The sequence below is a fragment of the Hemitrygon akajei genome, chromosome 8, assembly GCF_048418815.1.
Source record: "Hemitrygon akajei chromosome 8, sHemAka1.3, whole genome shotgun sequence".
NCBI lineage: Eukaryota > Metazoa > Chordata > Chondrichthyes > Myliobatiformes > Dasyatidae > Hemitrygon > Hemitrygon akajei.
The window spans coordinates 4,751,855-4,768,282 of NC_133131.1; the positions used below are offsets into that span (position 1 = coordinate 4,751,855).

Genomic DNA, 16,428 nt, shown 5'->3' on the forward strand with positions numbered 1-16,428 from the left:
TGGACCAAATGTACTGGTCATGATGTGTTCCAATTAAGCAGAATCCACTCTGTGTGTGTGTACACAATATCTTATTGTAACTTAGTGTTTTTTAATATGCATTGCGATGTACTGTTACTGCAAAACAACAAATTGTATGACATATGACAGTGATATTAAACCTGATTCTGATCACTCCCATCTTCCTCCCACCCTCCCCTGTCTCACTGCCACCTACTCCTCACACACACCTTTCACTTCCACTTTCATCGTTTTGCCTTCACCCCCTCACCGTGGAGTGGCAATTTACAGCGGCCAATTAGCCCACCAGCCTGCATCTCATTGGGACATGGGTGGAAACCCACAGGGTTACAGGGAGAACGTGCAAACTCCACACCGCCAGCACCCGAGGAGAGAATCAAACCTGGTTAGCCAGAGCTATGAGGCAGCAGCACCACCTACTGTCCCGCCTGTAAATTCACTGAGATCCCTCTTCACAGGGAGGAGCTTCACACTCCGTCAGCTGTCCGAGCATTAATCCAGATAGGCAGAGGATCTCCAATGTGAGGAGAATGGATCTTCTGACAGCTCAAGGTCACAGTCTGCATACCCCACAGGGAATCCAACCCAGAGACTGTCTCTATGCTGGCAACCAGCTCCAGCAGCTGTCAGCCCCTACCCTCTCCTCACCCACTGTCAACGCATCAGGGTAATCACTTCTCTGGTGCTGTCTGACAGTCACACACCCAAAACACGTGAAAACTGTCAGCGTATTTTAAAACTTTTTAATACCGAAGATCGTTGTCCCTACACCACTGTGTGATCTGGGCAGAAAGCTGCTGAGTTTCAGCTCAATTGTCACTGAACAGTTCTCTCCCCGTCCTTTGCAGGGAGCAGAGATGGTCTACCTCAGGCGCTCCGACCTCCATTCCGTGCTGGTGGATGGCTCCTTCCACATCCTGTAGTAAGTCCCAGACTGGAGGGAAGGAGGTTTTGTCAGTCAGAGGGCCAGTGGACAGGGTATGGCAAGACGGGAGGTCAGAGTCCGCTTGAGGCCCAGAGGCCCCTATGCTGGGGATGGAGTGGGTGTCTGGGAGCGAGGAAGGGGGCTTGCTTTGCTGTTGCCGTTGCTTGTGTTGTTCTGCTGAGCATTGTGGCAACATTTGCAGGCTGCCCTCAGCTGGCACAAGCTTAGTTGTTAACACAAATGATGCATTTCACTGTATGTATGCGTGATAAATAAATGAATCTGAGGCTGTGAGAACAAGTGTGCAAATTGGTGAGGAGTGTGGGTGTGAGAGTTTATTGTGTCAATGTATGAGTGAGTGTGTCTTGAGGGGAGTGTGTGAGTGTGTCAGAAATTATCGTCCCTTCCCTCCTCTCTTTTTCTGTTCTCCCTCTCTCTTTTCCTCCCACCCCCCCCCCCCCATCTCCACCACTGAGGATATTCAGTCCATCGAGTCTGTGCTAGCTCTCAGATCAATCCCATCAGTATGTGTTGTTCCCCCCCACCCCCCAAGTCCTGCCCATCGACTACCCCTGCCCTACCCCTCACCTCCACACTCGGAGTGATGTACAGCAGCCAGTTAACACAGTGACCGCACACCACTGAAACTGGGAGGATGCCGAGGGAAAGCCAGAGCTGTGGTTCGCCAGTGCTGTGAAACGCAGAGACAGGGTCCAGCCCCTGGTTCTGGAACTCGCTGCTCCCTCCCAGATACTCCACCCTCAGCCTCATTGGGACAGTCACACCCCTGTTCCTTGCAGATATACTGTATATCTTGGTTACGCCAAGTCTTGAGGATGGCATGGTAGTCAGTGTAATGCTTTACAGTGCTAGCGACCCGGGTTCAATTCCTGCTGCTTCTGAAATGAGTTTGTACGTCCTTCCCATAGGTTTCCTCTGGATGCTCCCATTTACTCCCACGTTCCAAAGAGGTACAGGTTAGAGTGAGCAAGTTGTGGGCACTGGAAGCATGGTGACATCTGTGGGCTGCCCCTAGCACATTCTCGGGTTGTTTGTTGTTGACCCAAGTGATACGTTTCACCGTTTGTTTTGATGTTTGCGTGACAAGTGAAACTAATCTTTAAGCAGAAACTTCTTGTTGTTGATTGTGTTCTGCTGAATACTTTGAGCTGTGGAATGTGTGGCGACATTTACAGTCAGCGCCCAGCCCGTCTCGGATTTCCAGTATCTGCACTTCACTGATATTTCAGTGTAGAAGCTAATCTTTAAATCTCCAATCTTTTGTGTTTGACAGCCTTGTCCAGTCAGGGCTTGTGCTCATCTTCACCTCACTGTGCTGGGTGGATGTCGAAGTTTCCCGAGTCGTGCTGGTGCTGGCCTTGGCCCTTGGCTGGTTCAACGTGTTGTATTACACGCGAGGCTTCAAACTCACGGGAATTTACTGTGTCATGATTAAAAAGGTATGTCAGCCAGACTGATAATGGGTTTGTGATTGTCACGTGTCCCAACGTACAGCGAGACTCTTATGAACTTGCCATGCAAGTTCCAAGTAAATTTATTTTCAAAGTTTGTCTGTGTCACCATATACTCACCCTGAGATTCATTTTCTTGTGGGCATTCATGATAGAACAACAACATACAGTAGAATCTATTAAAAACAACTACACACAAAGACTGACAAAACAGCCATGTGCTAAAGAGGACAAACTGTTCAAATACAAAAAAAAAGATAATAAATAAATAGATAAATAAATTTGAGAATGTGGGTTGTAGGGTGCTTAAAAATGAGTCCATAGGTTGTCGAATCAGTTTGGAGTTATGAGTGAAGTTATCTGCCCCAGTTCGGGACCCTGATGGTTGAGGGGTAATAACTGTTCCTAAACCTGGTGGTGTGGGACCTAAGGCTCCTGTACCTCCTTCCTGATGGCAGCAGTGAGAAGAGAGCCTGGGCTGGATGGTGGGGGTTAGGAAGATGTATGCCATGCTGGTTTCATCAGAGTTATAGAACACTACAGCATAGAAAATGGCATTTCACCCATCTACTCTGTGCCAAACCATTAAGCTGGCTAGTCCCATCTACCTACACCCGGCCCATAACCCTCTATACCCTTCCCATCCATCTACTGATCTAAATTTCTCTTAAATATTGAAGTCGACCCTGCATCTGCCAGTTGCGTTGGCAGCTCGTTCCACACTCTCACCACCCTCTGAGTGAAGAAGTTCCCCGTCATGTTGCCCTTAAACATTTTACTTTTCACCCCTAACCCATGACCTTCAGTTGTAATCTCACCCAATGTCAGTGGAAAAAGCCTGCTTGCAATTATCCTATCAATATCCCTCATAATTTTGTACACTTCTACAAATCTTCCCTCATTCTCCTACGCTCTAGGGAATGAAGTCCTAACCTTTTCAACCTTTCCCTATAACTCAGGTTCTCAAATCCCAGTAACATCCTTGTAAATTTTCTCTGCACACTTTCAATCTTATTTACATCTTTCCTGTAGGCAGCTGACCAAAACCGGACACAATACGCTGAATTAAGTCTCATCAATGTCTTACACAATTTCAACTCCTGTACTTAATACGTTGATTTATGAAGGCCAATGTGCCAAAAGCTTTCCTTACGAACCTACCAACCTGTGATGCCATTTTCAAGGAGTTATGGATCTGTAGTCCCCGATCCTTCTGTCCTACCGCGCTCCTCAGTGCCCGACCACTTGCTCTGTAAGACCTAACCTGGCTGGACCTCCCGCTGGTCTGCATTAAATTGTATCTGCCATTTTCAGCACATTTTTCCAGCTGCTGCAGATCCCACTGGAAACTCCGATTGTCTTCCTTGCTGTCTACTAAATCCCAATCTTGGTTTCGTCCACAAATTTGCTGGTCCAGTTTACCACATCATCATCCATGTCATTGATACAGATGACAAACAACAATGTGCCCACCCCACCAGTTTAAAGTGAAGAGGTTAAATAGAATGGACGGGCAGACAATTTTTCCAATAGTGGGAGAGTCTAGGACTTGGGGGCACAGCTGCAGAGGGACGTCCCTTTAGAACAGAGATGAGGAGGAATTTCTTTAGCCGGGGGTGGTGAATCTCTGTAATTTATCATCACAGACGGCCGTGGAGGCCAAGTCGTTAAGTATATTTAAAGTGAAGGTTGGTAGATTCTTGATTAGTCAGGGCATCAAAGGTTACAGGAAGAAGGCAGGAGATTGGGGTTGAGAGGGATAATAAATCAGCCATGTTGGAATTGCAGAACAGTCTCAATGGGCGAAATGGCCTAATTCTGCTCCTAAGTCTTATGGTCTCACCACAACTCTGAACTGATTCCACAACCTACAGACTCACTTTCAAGGGGTTTTTACAACTCATGTTCTCAGTATTATTATTTTTAATTTGTAGAGTGTGTCTTTTGCGCATTGGTTGTTTGTTAGTCTTTGTTTAGGTATAGTTTTTTGTAAACCTCTCTTGTATTTCTTTACTTTTCTGCAAATGTTTGCAAGAAAATGAATCTCAAGGTAGTTTACAGTTACATACGTACTTTGATGAAAAAGTTACTTTTGAACTTTGAAGAGCCAGGATGTCAGTGACCAGAAGCTGCATTTGAAGAGCTGAAGGAACCCCCTTTTGTCTGCGTTCAGAAGAACGTAGATGCTGGAACAAAATCAGAACTTGAAACAAAAGCTGGAAACACTCAGCAGGTCTGCCAGCATCTGTGGTAAGAGAAATAAAAAATTAGCTTTATTTGTGTCAACAACCAACATGGTCCGAGGGTGTGCTGGGGAGCAGGCCACAAGTGCTTCCTATGATGGCAAAACATGCCCACAACTTAGTAATATAGTGTACTTAATATTTCAGTAATATCTGAGTTATATTGTAAATATTTGCATGGCAGGGTGGAGATATGTCTCTACCAAATGAGGTGTAAGGCACTCCTTCCCTCCATTATCCTGCAATTCACCCTTGGGCAAAGTGTTGCACCTGCTTAGCTCCCCCACCTCCAGTCAGGGTAACGTAAAACCATGGGAGCAGGTGGTGAATGGTCATATAAGCAGCCTGTGCGTTTACAAGTCCCAGTTTTGCGACCACTGACACCAGGCAGACAACCTCTGAGGAGTATTGACAATGGCCTGGGTCACCCGTCTTGTAAAGACACTGCCCAGAAGAAGACAATGGCAAACCACTTCTGTAGAATAATTTGCCAAGAACAATCGTGTTCATGGAAAGACCGTGATCGCCCACATCATACGACACGGCACGTAACGGATGAGTGATTGTAAATATATTGCTTGATTAAGCATTCTTCGCATAATTCACATGTAAGGAGTATGTGAATGGCATGTCATTACATCACCACATTGCATGTGAGTGCCTCACTTAAGAAAAGAAACTAAAGAGACGAGTTATCCTGGGCTTCGGTGTTTTTCTTTCAATTCATTTTTGAAGTTTTGAGATGTTGACTGCTTTCCTCTGCAGAAGAGCTGACTGACATGTTTTTACGTCAGATTTCCAGTGTCTGCATTTGTTTCACCTACAGTCTGTCCCGCGGTAATGATAAAACTGCCAGGTCCATTAATCAGCACACCTTGCCTTGTGTTCACAGATTATCCTGCAAGATATCCTGCGGTTTCTCTTAGTTTATGTGGTTTTTATCGTGGGGTTTGCGGCAGGTAAGCCCTGATGCTGTCAAGTGTTCACCTTCCTGACTGCTGGCACTGTGATCAGGGATCGTTCCTGTCACCACAGTGGCTGAATGGTCCCTAGAGTATATCTTCTATTGGGATTTCTTCCTCTGCGTTCCGGTCTGGGGTAATAGTGTACCACACAACATATAGATCAGATTCCCATTCATGTATTTATCACATCCACATCAAAACATACAGTACACAGAAATGCATCATTTCCCTCTCCCCATCTCTCTCTCTCCCCTCCTCATCTCTCTCCCTGTCTCTCTGTCTCCCCTCTCCCCATCTCTCTCTCCCCCTCCCTATCTCTCTCCATCTCTCTGTCTCCCCTCTCCCCATCTCTCTCTCACTCTCTCCCCTCTCCCCCTCTCTCTCCCCCTCTCTCTCCCCCTCTCTCTCCCCCTCTCTCTCCCCCCTCTCTCTCCCCCTCTCTCTCCCCCTCTCTCTCCCCCTCTCTCTCCCCCTCTCTCTCCCCCCTCTCTCTCCCCCCTCTCTCTCCCCCCTCTCTCTCCCCCCTCTCTCTCCCCCCTCTCTCTCCCCCCTCTCTCTCCCCCTCTCTCTCTCCCCCTCTCTCTCTCTCCCCCCTCTCTCTCTCCCCCTCTCTCTCCCCCCCTCCCCCCTCTCTCTCCCCCTCCCCCTCTCTCTCTCCCCTCTCTCTCTCCCCCTCTCTCTCTCCCCTCTCTCTCCCCTCTCTCTCTCCCCCTATCTCTCCCCCTATCTCTCCCCTCTCTCTCTCCCCCTCTCTCTCCCCCTCTCTCTCCCCTCTCTCTCTCCCCTCTCTCTCTCCCCTCTCTCTCTCCCCTCTCTCTCTCCCCTCTCTCTCTCCCCTCTCTCTCTCCCCCCTCTCTCCCCCTCCCCCTCTCTCTCTCCCCTCTCTCTCCCCCCTCTCCCCTCTCTCTCTTTCTCTTCCCCCCTGTCCCCATCTCTCTCTCTCTCCCCTCTCCCCCTCTTTCTCTCCCCCTGTCTCTCTTTCTCTTCCCCCCTCTCCCCATCTCTCTCTCTCCCCCCTCTCTCTTTCTCCCCCCCTCTCTCTCTCTCTCCCATTTCACACACGATGGCTGCCCACATACAGTTCTGTTTTATCCTGTAGCTCTTGCCTCGCTGATTGAGGATTGCCCACCCGGAATCGAATGCCCATTTAATGGCTTCAGCACGGCCGTCTTGGAGCTCTTCAAGCTCACCATTGGCCTGGGGGACCTGGGCGTCCAGAAGCACTCGCGGTTCCCTGTTTTCTTCCACATGCTGCTCGTGCTCTATGTCATCCTCACCTTCGTCCTCTTGCTCAACATGCTGATCGCTCTGATGGGCGAGACTGTGACCAAGATTTCCAGTGACAGCGAGAAGATCTGGAAACTGCAGGTGGGTTTGCAGGAGAATCCCAATATCCCGAGGGCTTCCTGTCTGGAGTTCATGGCCATATTTAGTTTTTTATTGAGGGATACAATGCAGAACAGGCCGTCCAGCACCCCACCTATTTGACCCTAGGACAATTGACAATAATCAGTTACTAACTGGTACGTCTTTGGACTTTGGAGCACCCAGAGGAAACTCACGCATTCCACAGGGAGGACTGACAAGCTTCTTCCAGAGACACTGCAATTGAAGCCTAAGCTCCAACACCTGGAGGTCTAATAGTGTCGCACTAATGTCTTTGCTACTGTAGTGCCCTGGTGGGGTACCGGGGCAATTGAGTGTGATCCAGACCCCACCCCGCATGCTGAGTGAAACTTAAGGAGTGCCCAGTGTAATTCACATTGTCCTGGAATCCCACAACATGAGAGTGGCTATTCAGCCCTTCCCAGTCTGTGCTAGATCTTTTTGAGAGTCACCATTCCCCCCACCCCACCCACTGTTAACCCATTTCCTTAAGAAAACTTCAAGCAGCTTGTCCTCATCGGTGCCAAGACCTCCTTCACCTCCCCTGTGTCTCCTTTGTGAATCCCCTTGCCACCTAGTACCTACCCGCCCCACCGCAGAGCAAAGGGTTGAATCATGACTTTCTGCTTTGCCGTCTGTAAACACTCTCACAAATGTTAATATGTTGCCCACTTTGAATACTTCCACTGATGTTAATATTTTACTCACAGATTTTAAAACGTAATGAACATTGAAGTATCTTCAAAAAAGTAATAATTATTCTTTTTAAAATACTAATTAAACCCTAAAAAAGACGTGCATAATTAAAATTACTCAAGTTTTTCAACGAAAAATGTACACTCCACAATTAGTAATGCACTGATGTTGTCTCCTCATATGGTGACAAAACATTTGCAGGTAAATTGCCAAGATCAGAGAACAACTCAACCCAACGGTGTAAACTGGACTTTATCCCTTGACTCACAGCTGCTCCGATCTGTGGAGTCCAGGTTTTCCTCCCAGATCCAGGAATTCCAGCAATGCCAGACACTGTCCACAGTCCTGGACCCATGGAGGGGTCAGAATGGACCAGACCTTCCCAGGTTTACCGGCACACAAAACCCAGTAATGACTCCTTTGTAAAAGCCATTGGCCCATGTGGAAATAGCCAAGAGATAATCCTCTCATGTTCAACCCCCTTCATTGGAAGTAGTTCCCTAAAATTCTGACAAAGGGCCGTGATCTGAAAGATTGTCTCTGTTTGCCTGTTGAGTGTTTCCAGCACCTGTGATCGATATCTCTGATCTGCAGCTGTTGCTGCTCCCAGTTTGTGTCTCAGTCTTCCCCAATTCTGGTCATGGGAGAAGCTCCTCCCGACCCTTCTTATGGTGTGTGTGCGTGTGCGTGCGTGTGTGTGTGCGTGTGTGTGTGTGTGTCTCTCCCTGCCCTGCACCCTCTCTCTCTTTGGGATGTGGTCCATCTGGCCCAGGTGACGTATCCACCTTAAGACCTTTCAGTTTGCCTAGCACTTCTTCCTTTGTAATAGCAATGACACTCACTCCTGCTCCCTGACACTCACCGACCTCTGGCACACTGCTAGTGTCTTCCACAGTGAAGGCAGGTGCAAAGTACCCATTAAGTTCATCTGCATTTCTTTGTCCCCCATCACAACCTCACCAGCATCATTTTCCAGTAATCCAATATCAACTCTCACCTCCCTTTTACTAATATATATAACTGAAAAAAGCTTTTGGTATCCTGCTTTATATTGTTGACTATCTTTTCCCTTCTTATAGCTTTTTTAGTTGTCTTTTGTGGGATTTTAAAAGCTTCCCAATTATCCAACTTCCCACTCACTTTTGATACCTTATATGCCCTTGCCTTGGCTTTTATGCAGTCCTTAACTTTGTTGTCCCCCACAGTTGCCTAGACTTGCCATTTGAGAACTTCTGTGGGACGTATCCATCCTGCGCCTTGTGAACTACTCCCAGAAAATTCAGCCCCCTCTGCTCTGCCGTCATCCCCGCCAGTGTCCCCTGTCCAATCCACCTGGGCAAGCTCCTCTCTCATGCCTCTGGAATTCCTTTTATTCCATTACAATACTGATATATGTGACATGCTTCTCCTTCTCAAATTGCAGTGTGAATTCAATCACTGCCTCCTCAGGGTTCCTTTACATTAAGATCCCTAATAAGATCAAGGTTAATACACAACACCCAATCTAACACAACCTTTCCCTGAGAAGGCTCAACCACAAGCTGCTCTAAAAAGCCATCTCATTGGCATTCCACAAATTCCCTCTCTAGCAATCTGACACCAACCTGATTTTTCCAATCCCATTGCATATTGAAGTCCCCATTACAATTGTGACATTACCCTTATTACATGCCTTTTCCAGCTCCCTGTACAATCTCAACCCCACACCTTGGCTATTTGGAGGCCTATATATAATTCCCATAATGGTTTTTTCACCCTTACAGTTTCTTAACTCCACCCACAAAGATTCAACATTTTCTGACCCTATGTCACCTCTTTCCAAGGGTGTAATTCCATTTCTTACCAACATTCCCACACCACTGCCTATGCCTTCCCACCTGTCCCTTCGATACAAAGTACAGTATATCCTTTGAGGTTAAGCTCCCAACTATAGCCTTCTTTCAGCCACGACTCAGTGATACGCACAATGTCATACCAACCAATCTCCAATTGCACCACAAATTCGTCCACCTGATTCCAAATGCTACGCGTATTTAAATACAGCACCTTCAGTCCTGCATTCTACATTTACTTGTAAACCTGATGGCTCGACCTCAGCTCTATCAGACTGATTCCCACTCCCCTGCTTTATTAATCCAAACCACTCCCAACAGCCCCAGTAAATCTGCCCACAAGAATATTGGACCCCCACAAATTCAAGTGCAACCCGTCCCTGGGGCAGGTCACACCTGCCCCAGAAGAGGTCCCAATGATCCAATTCTTCAATCACACATTTATCTGCCACTTCATTCTTTTCCTATCCTCACTGTCACATGGTACGTCCCGAGATTACTACCCTTGAGGTCCTGCTCTCAGCTTCCTTCCTAACTCCCTGTATTCTGTTTTCAGAACCTCCACCCTTTTTCTACCTCCCTACCTGCTCAGTAATAGCAATAACACTCATTTCCCTACCTGCTCAGTAATAGCAATAACACTCATTTCTGCCCCCTGAAACTCTGACATTTCTGGCATTCAGCTAGTGTCTCCCACAGTGAAGACTGATTAAAATGCTTAATAGCATCCTCTGCGTACTACCTCTCCAGCAGTCCAATATCCACACTCACCTCTCTTTTACTCTTTATATATCTGGAAAAAAAACAACTTTTTGTATCCGCTTAGATATTTTGGCCAGCTACCTCCATATTTCATCTTTTCTCTCTTTATGGCTTTTTAGTTGTCTTCTGTTGGGTTTTTAAAAGCTTTCCAATCCACTATTTCCCACTAATTTTTGCTGTATTGTATGCCCTATTTTTTGCTTTGATGGTGTCTTTGACTTCCTTTGACAGCTGCCGTTGCAGACTGTAAAACCGTGAACAGACCAACTGGATCATTGAGTCTGCTCTGCCATTCAACCATGGCTGGTTTATAAACCCTCTCAACTCCATTCTCCTGCCTTCTCCCCTTAGCCTTTGACACCCTGACTAATCAAGACTCTGTCAATCTCTGCTATAAATATACCCAGTGACTTGGCCTCCACAGCCGTCCGTGGCAATGAATTCCACCGATTCACCACTCTCTGGCCCTAGACTCCCCTCTATAAGAAACATCCTCTATACATCACTCAATCTAGGCCTTTCAATATCCAATAGGTTTCCATGAGATAACCCTTCATTCTTCTAAACTCCAGTGAGTAGAGGCCCAGAACCATCTTACAGTAACACGTTCATTCCTGGTGCAGGCCAGAGGGGGTGAAGGGGCTCTCTCCGAGCTGTGGGTGCTATCTAACCAGGTCATGATCCTTACAGAGGGCTGTCACTACTCTCTACTTTGAGCGGACGCTGCCCAATTGGGTCGGACGAGATGTAAAAACCATAGCTTCACGGACGTGACAGTGGGGCTCACGCCTGAGGGGAAAGAGGACCGACGCTGGTGCCTGAGGTAATGACCCAGCCATCGTTCGGCTTTGTCATGGTGGAGGAAGGGATACGGGAGGGAGGGCCACTTACTTCACCTCAGCTGCAGGTCTGATGTCCTGACCCTTCTTAAGGAGTATTAGGGTCTGCGGTGACACCAGAGGTGATTCAGCCAGAGAGGGGCAGGGAAATTTCACAAGGCCGTCCCTGAGACTAAAGGATGGGTTCTCAGGAGAGATTGGATGGCTTTCTCTGGTGAGGGAAACTGAGAGGCATGCATATAGATTATTGGAGGCTTTGTTAGAGTCACCTTTATGGTATGATAGATATGTTAAAGACCAGGCTCACTGGTCTAAGGTATAAAGAGGACCTGAGGGGGTCCATTTCCTCAGAGTAGTCAAAAACTGGAATGAGCTTCCAGGGGAGGTAGTGCAGGCAGGACCAGTAGCAACATTTGCAGAGTTGTGGAAAGGTTCTTAAATGTGCAGTTGATAGTGGGGGGGGGGGGTTTATGTTCAGGGGTAGAGGGGTGTGGGGTTCACATTCAGGGGTAGAGGGGTGTGGGGTTTGTGTTCAGGGGTAGAGGGGTGTGGGGTTTGTGTTCAGGGGTAGAGGGGTGTGGGGTTTATGTTCAGGGGTAGAGGGGCGTGGGGTTCATGTTCAGGGGTAGAGGGGTGTGGGGTTTACGTTCAGGGGTAGAGGGGCGTGGGGTTTACGTTCAGGGGTAGAGGGGTGTGGGGTTTATGTTCAGGGGTAGAGGGGTGTGGGGTTTACGTTCAGGGGTAGAGGGGCGTGGGTTTACGTTCAGGGGTAGAGGGGCGTGGGGTTTACGTTCAGGGGTAGAGGGGTGTGGGGTTTACGTTCAGGGGTAGAGGGGCGTGGGGTTTACGTTCAGGGGTAGAGGGGCGTGGGGTTTACGTTCAGGGGTAGAGGGGTGTGGGGTTTACGTTCAGGGGTAGAGGGGTGTGGTGTTTACGTTCAGGGGTAGAGGGGCGTGGTGTTTACGTTCAGGGGTAGAGGGGTGTGGGGTTTACGTTCAGGGGTAGAGGGGTGTGGGGTTTACGTTCAGGGGTAGAGGGGCGTGGGGTTTACGTTCAGGGGTAGAGGGGCGTGGGGTTTACGTTCAGGGGTAGAGGGGTGTGGGGTATAGGGGAAGGAGGGTTTTTCAGAAGTCATTGGGGGATGTTGGGAAAGGAGAGGTTTATAGAGATGGAAAGGGGTGTAGGGAAGGAGGAGGTTACAGAGACGGGGAGGGGTGTAGTGGAAGGAACATGTTACAGAGACGGGGAGGGGTGTAGGGAAGGAGGAGGTTACAGAGACGGGGAGGGGTGTAGGGAAGGAGGAGGTTACAGAGACGGGGAGGGGTGTAGTGGAAGGAACATGTTACAGAGACGGGGAGGGGTGTAGGGAAGGAGGGGGTTACAGAGACGGGGAGGGGTGTAGGGAAGGAGGGGGTTACAGAGACGGGGAGGGGGTGTAGGGAAGGAGGGGGTTACAGAGACGGGGAGGGGTGTAGTGGAAGGAACATGTTACAGAGACGGGGAGCGGTGTAGGGAAGGAGGAGGTTACAGAGACGGGGAGGGGTGTAGGGAAGGAGGAGGTTACAGAGACGGGGAGGGTTGTAGGGAAGGAGGGGGTTACAGAGACGGGGAGGGGTGTAGGGAAGGAGGAGGTTACAGAGACGGGGAGGGGTGAAGGGAAGGAGGGGGTTACAGAGACGGGGAGGGGTGTAGGGAAGGAGGAGGTTACAGAGACGGGGAGGGTGAAGGGAAGGAGGGGGTTACAGAGACGGGGAGGGGTGTAGGGAAGGAGGAGGTTACAGAGACGGGGAGGGGTGTAGGGAAGGAGGGGGTTACAGAGACGGGGAGGGGTGTAGGGAAGGAGGAGGTTACAGAGACGGGGAGGGGTGTAGGGAAGGAGGAGGTTACAGAGATGGGGAGGGGTGTAGGGAAGGAGGGGGTTACAGAGACGGGGAGGGGTGTAGGGAAGGAGGGGGTTACAGAGACGGGGAGGGGGTGTAGGGAAGGAGGAGGTTACAGAGACGGGGAGGGGTGTAGGGAAGGAGGAGGTTACAGAGACGGGGAGGGGTGTAGGGAAGGAGGAGGTTACAGAGACGGGGAGGGTTGTAGGGAAGGAGGAGGTTACAGAGACATGGAGGGGTGTAGTGGAAGGAACATGTTACAGAGACGGGGAGGGGTATAGGGAAGGAACATGTTACAGAGACGGGGAGGGGTGTAGGGAAGGAGGAGGTTACAGAGACGGGGAGGGGTGTAGGGAAGGAGGGGGTTACAGAGACGGGGAGGGGTGTAGGGAAGGAGGGGGTTACAGAGACAGGGAGGGGTGTAGGGAAGGAGGAGGTTACAGAGACGGGGAGGGGTGTAGGGAAGGAGGGGGTTACAGAGACGGGGAGGGGTGTAGGGAAGGAGGGGGTTACAGAGACGGGGAGGGGTGTAGGGAAGGAGGGGGTTACAGAGACGGGGAGGGGTGTAGGGAAGGAGGAGGTTACAGAGACGGGGAGGGGTGTAGGGAAGGAGGGGGTTACAGAGACGGGGAGGGGTGTAGGGAAGGAGGGGGTTACAGAGACAGGGAGGGGTGTAGGGAAGGAGGGGGTTACAGAGACGGGGAGGGGTGTAGGGAAGGAGGAGGTTACAGAGACGGGGAGGGGTGTAGGGAAGAAGGAGGTTACAGAGACGGGGAGGGGTGTAGGGAAGGTGGAGGTTTCAGAGACGGGGAGGGGTGTAGGGAAGGAGGAGGTTATAGAGACGGGGAGGGGTGTAGTGGAAGGAACATGTTACAGAGACAGGTGGGGTGTAGGGGTTGGAAGGGGGTTATGGAGATGGGGAGGGGTGTCGTGAAAGGAGTGAGTTGTGGAGATGGGGTGGGATTTATGGTACTGAGGGGTTTACAGAGACAGGTGTAGGTGGAGGTGAGGGTTATGGAGTCAGGGAGGGTTGTAGGGGATGGAGGGATTAGAAAGACAACTTGTTAGTACTTGATGGCATTGTTGGGTGTCCAGCAGTGGTGTTGGTTTGCACGTGGGCATTGCAGACTTAGAGGATGGGAGACGGTCCCAGTTGTCGGTTTCTGAGGAGCTTCCTGGGATCAGCCCACCGAATGCAGAGGGGTGACCCAGTGTGGGTCAGGACAGGGGGTAGGGGTGAGGTATGAGAGGGCTGGCGGATCTAATGACTTGTTCTTTCAACCGTACAGGCTGAACGAGATGAAGTGGACGGAGTGGGACACCCAGATAGAGGCAACAGTGGAATCAGAATAGTCACAGCCTGTCAGCTCCACAGTCCAATCAGAGGTCCCCAGTGTGGCAGGAAGCACAGCAAGACTTCACTGTCTGCGAGATGTTAATGACTCAATCTCCAAACTTCAGTGAAGGTGATTGCTGAAGAAATACTGACAACAGGACAGAAATAACATCTCCCTCTTCATCAGAACGGTGGCCCCATTATTGTCTCCTCCCTCTGGAACGGGCACAGACTTGGTTTGATGTTCAGTTCAGAGAATAGCCCTTCCTACAGCCCAGTATTGCCTCCTCCCCTCCCCTCTCGCAGCACAGTGTTCCCTTCCATTACCTCTCCCATGACATTTCATCCTTGCCAAATCTCTCTCGTGGCACGGCACTCCTTTCTGGTCACCCCTCCCACTACACGGCACTCCCTCTTCACCACCCCTCCCACAGCACAGCGTCTCCTCCCGTGGTGAGGCGTCTCCTCCCGTGGTGAGTCGTTCCCTCCCGTGGTGAGGCGTTCCCTTCCGTGGTGAGGCGTTCCCTTCCGTGGTGAGGCGTCTCCTCCCGTGGTGAGGCGTCCCCTCCCGTGGTGAGGCGTCTCCTCCCGTGGTGAGGCGTCCCCTCCCGTGGTGAGTCGTTCCCTCCCGTGGTGAGTCGTTCCCTCCCGTGGTGAGGCGTTCCCTCCCGTGGTGAGGCGTTCCCTCCCGTGGTGAGTCGTCTCCTCCCGTGGTGAGGCGTTCCCTCCCGTGGTGAGGCGTCTCCTCCCGTGGTGAGGCGTCTCCTCCCGTGGTGAGGCGTTCCCTCCCGTGGTGAGGCGTTCCCTCCCGTGGTGAGGCATCTCCTCCCGTGGTGAGGCGTTCCCTCCCCGTGGTGAGGCGTCTCCTCCCGTGGTGAGGCGTTCCCTCCCGTGGCTTGATGCTGCCTCCTTGGTGCAGCACTCCCTCTGTGCTGGATGTTCCCGATCAGGTGCTGCAATGTCTGGTCTGGATGAATGGGATTTAACCCCACACCCCTCGACTGACCTACCCGCCTCCATCCCCCACACCTCGAAATGCTCATCCTCAGAGCTGCACTGTGAGGTGTCCCTCACCCTGCCTGCCTCCACCGTTGGTAAACTCAAGCTCCTCGCTCCCTGACAGGGTGTCAGGTATAAAACAATTTTTACTTCAGAATAAAATCTAAAACAAAGAAACACAGTGAATAAATTGTGTGAGTTCTTCCCGCGGACTTCCACCCCTCTTCATTTATTCTCCTTCTCCCACCTTCCCAAACCCCTCTTCCATCACACTTTGCCCCCTATTTTACCACACACACACACACACACACACACACACACACACACACACACACACACACACACACACACACACACACACACACACACACACACACACACACACACACCTGCCTCCTCCTCTTCCTCCTCCCCTCCTCTCCCCCTCCTCCTCCTCTCCCCCCTCCTCCTCCTCCTCCTCCCCCCCCCCCTCAAGATATGGCCGTGGCTGACATCCTGAGTTGTCTGAACATTTAAACATGACCATGACCAACTTGCTTTCTTTTTCCCATTAGCATGCCCTGGGACCATAGCCCGTCATACCGCTATCACCCACGTACGTATCCAAACATTGTAATCGAGCTTGCAGGCACCACTTGTGCTGGCAGCTCATTCCACACTCTCTCAGCCCTCTGAGTGAAGAAGTTTCCCCTCATGTTCCCTTTAAACTTTTCACCTTTCACACTTCACCTATGACATCTGGTTGCAATAGGAAAAGCCTGTTTGTATTTACCCTTTCTATACTCCTCATAATTCTGTACACCTCTATCAAATCTCCTCTCAATCTTCTACATTCCAAGGAATAAAGTCCTAACCTATTCAATCTTTCCTTATAATTAAGGTCCTCCAGTTCCAAGAGAGGGGGTATTGAACAAAGGGAATAGACAGATCCCGGTGAGAAACTCTGACTGTCTATGGTGACAGAAGGAACTGCGGAAGCAGGCACTCAGCATAGAAATAAGCCCTTTTCCCCAACTGATCCCTGCTACCCTATTCCAATTTGCCTACATTTGGCCAAATCATTGTCTCTGTC

General features: G+C 50.2%; 1 protein-coding gene across 1 annotated transcript in view; it reads left to right on the forward strand.

The window, feature by feature from the left end:
* LOC140731578 (transient receptor potential cation channel subfamily V member 3-like) overlaps positions 1–15,533 on the forward strand; it is a 42,146-nt gene extending 26,613 nt beyond the window's left edge. The window contains 8 exon segments of the mRNA XM_073053112.1: positions 870–943; positions 2,241–2,406; positions 5,554–5,620; positions 6,726–6,994; positions 10,993–11,040; positions 11,043–11,125; positions 14,311–15,115; positions 15,217–15,533. Of these exon segments, the coding sequence (XP_072909213.1) occupies positions 870–943; positions 2,241–2,406; positions 5,554–5,620; positions 6,726–6,994; positions 10,993–11,040; positions 11,043–11,125; positions 14,311–14,374 (771 nt within the window). The 3' untranslated portion in view covers positions 14,375–15,115; positions 15,217–15,533.
* The last annotated feature ends 895 nt before the right edge of the window (positions 15,534–16,428 follow it).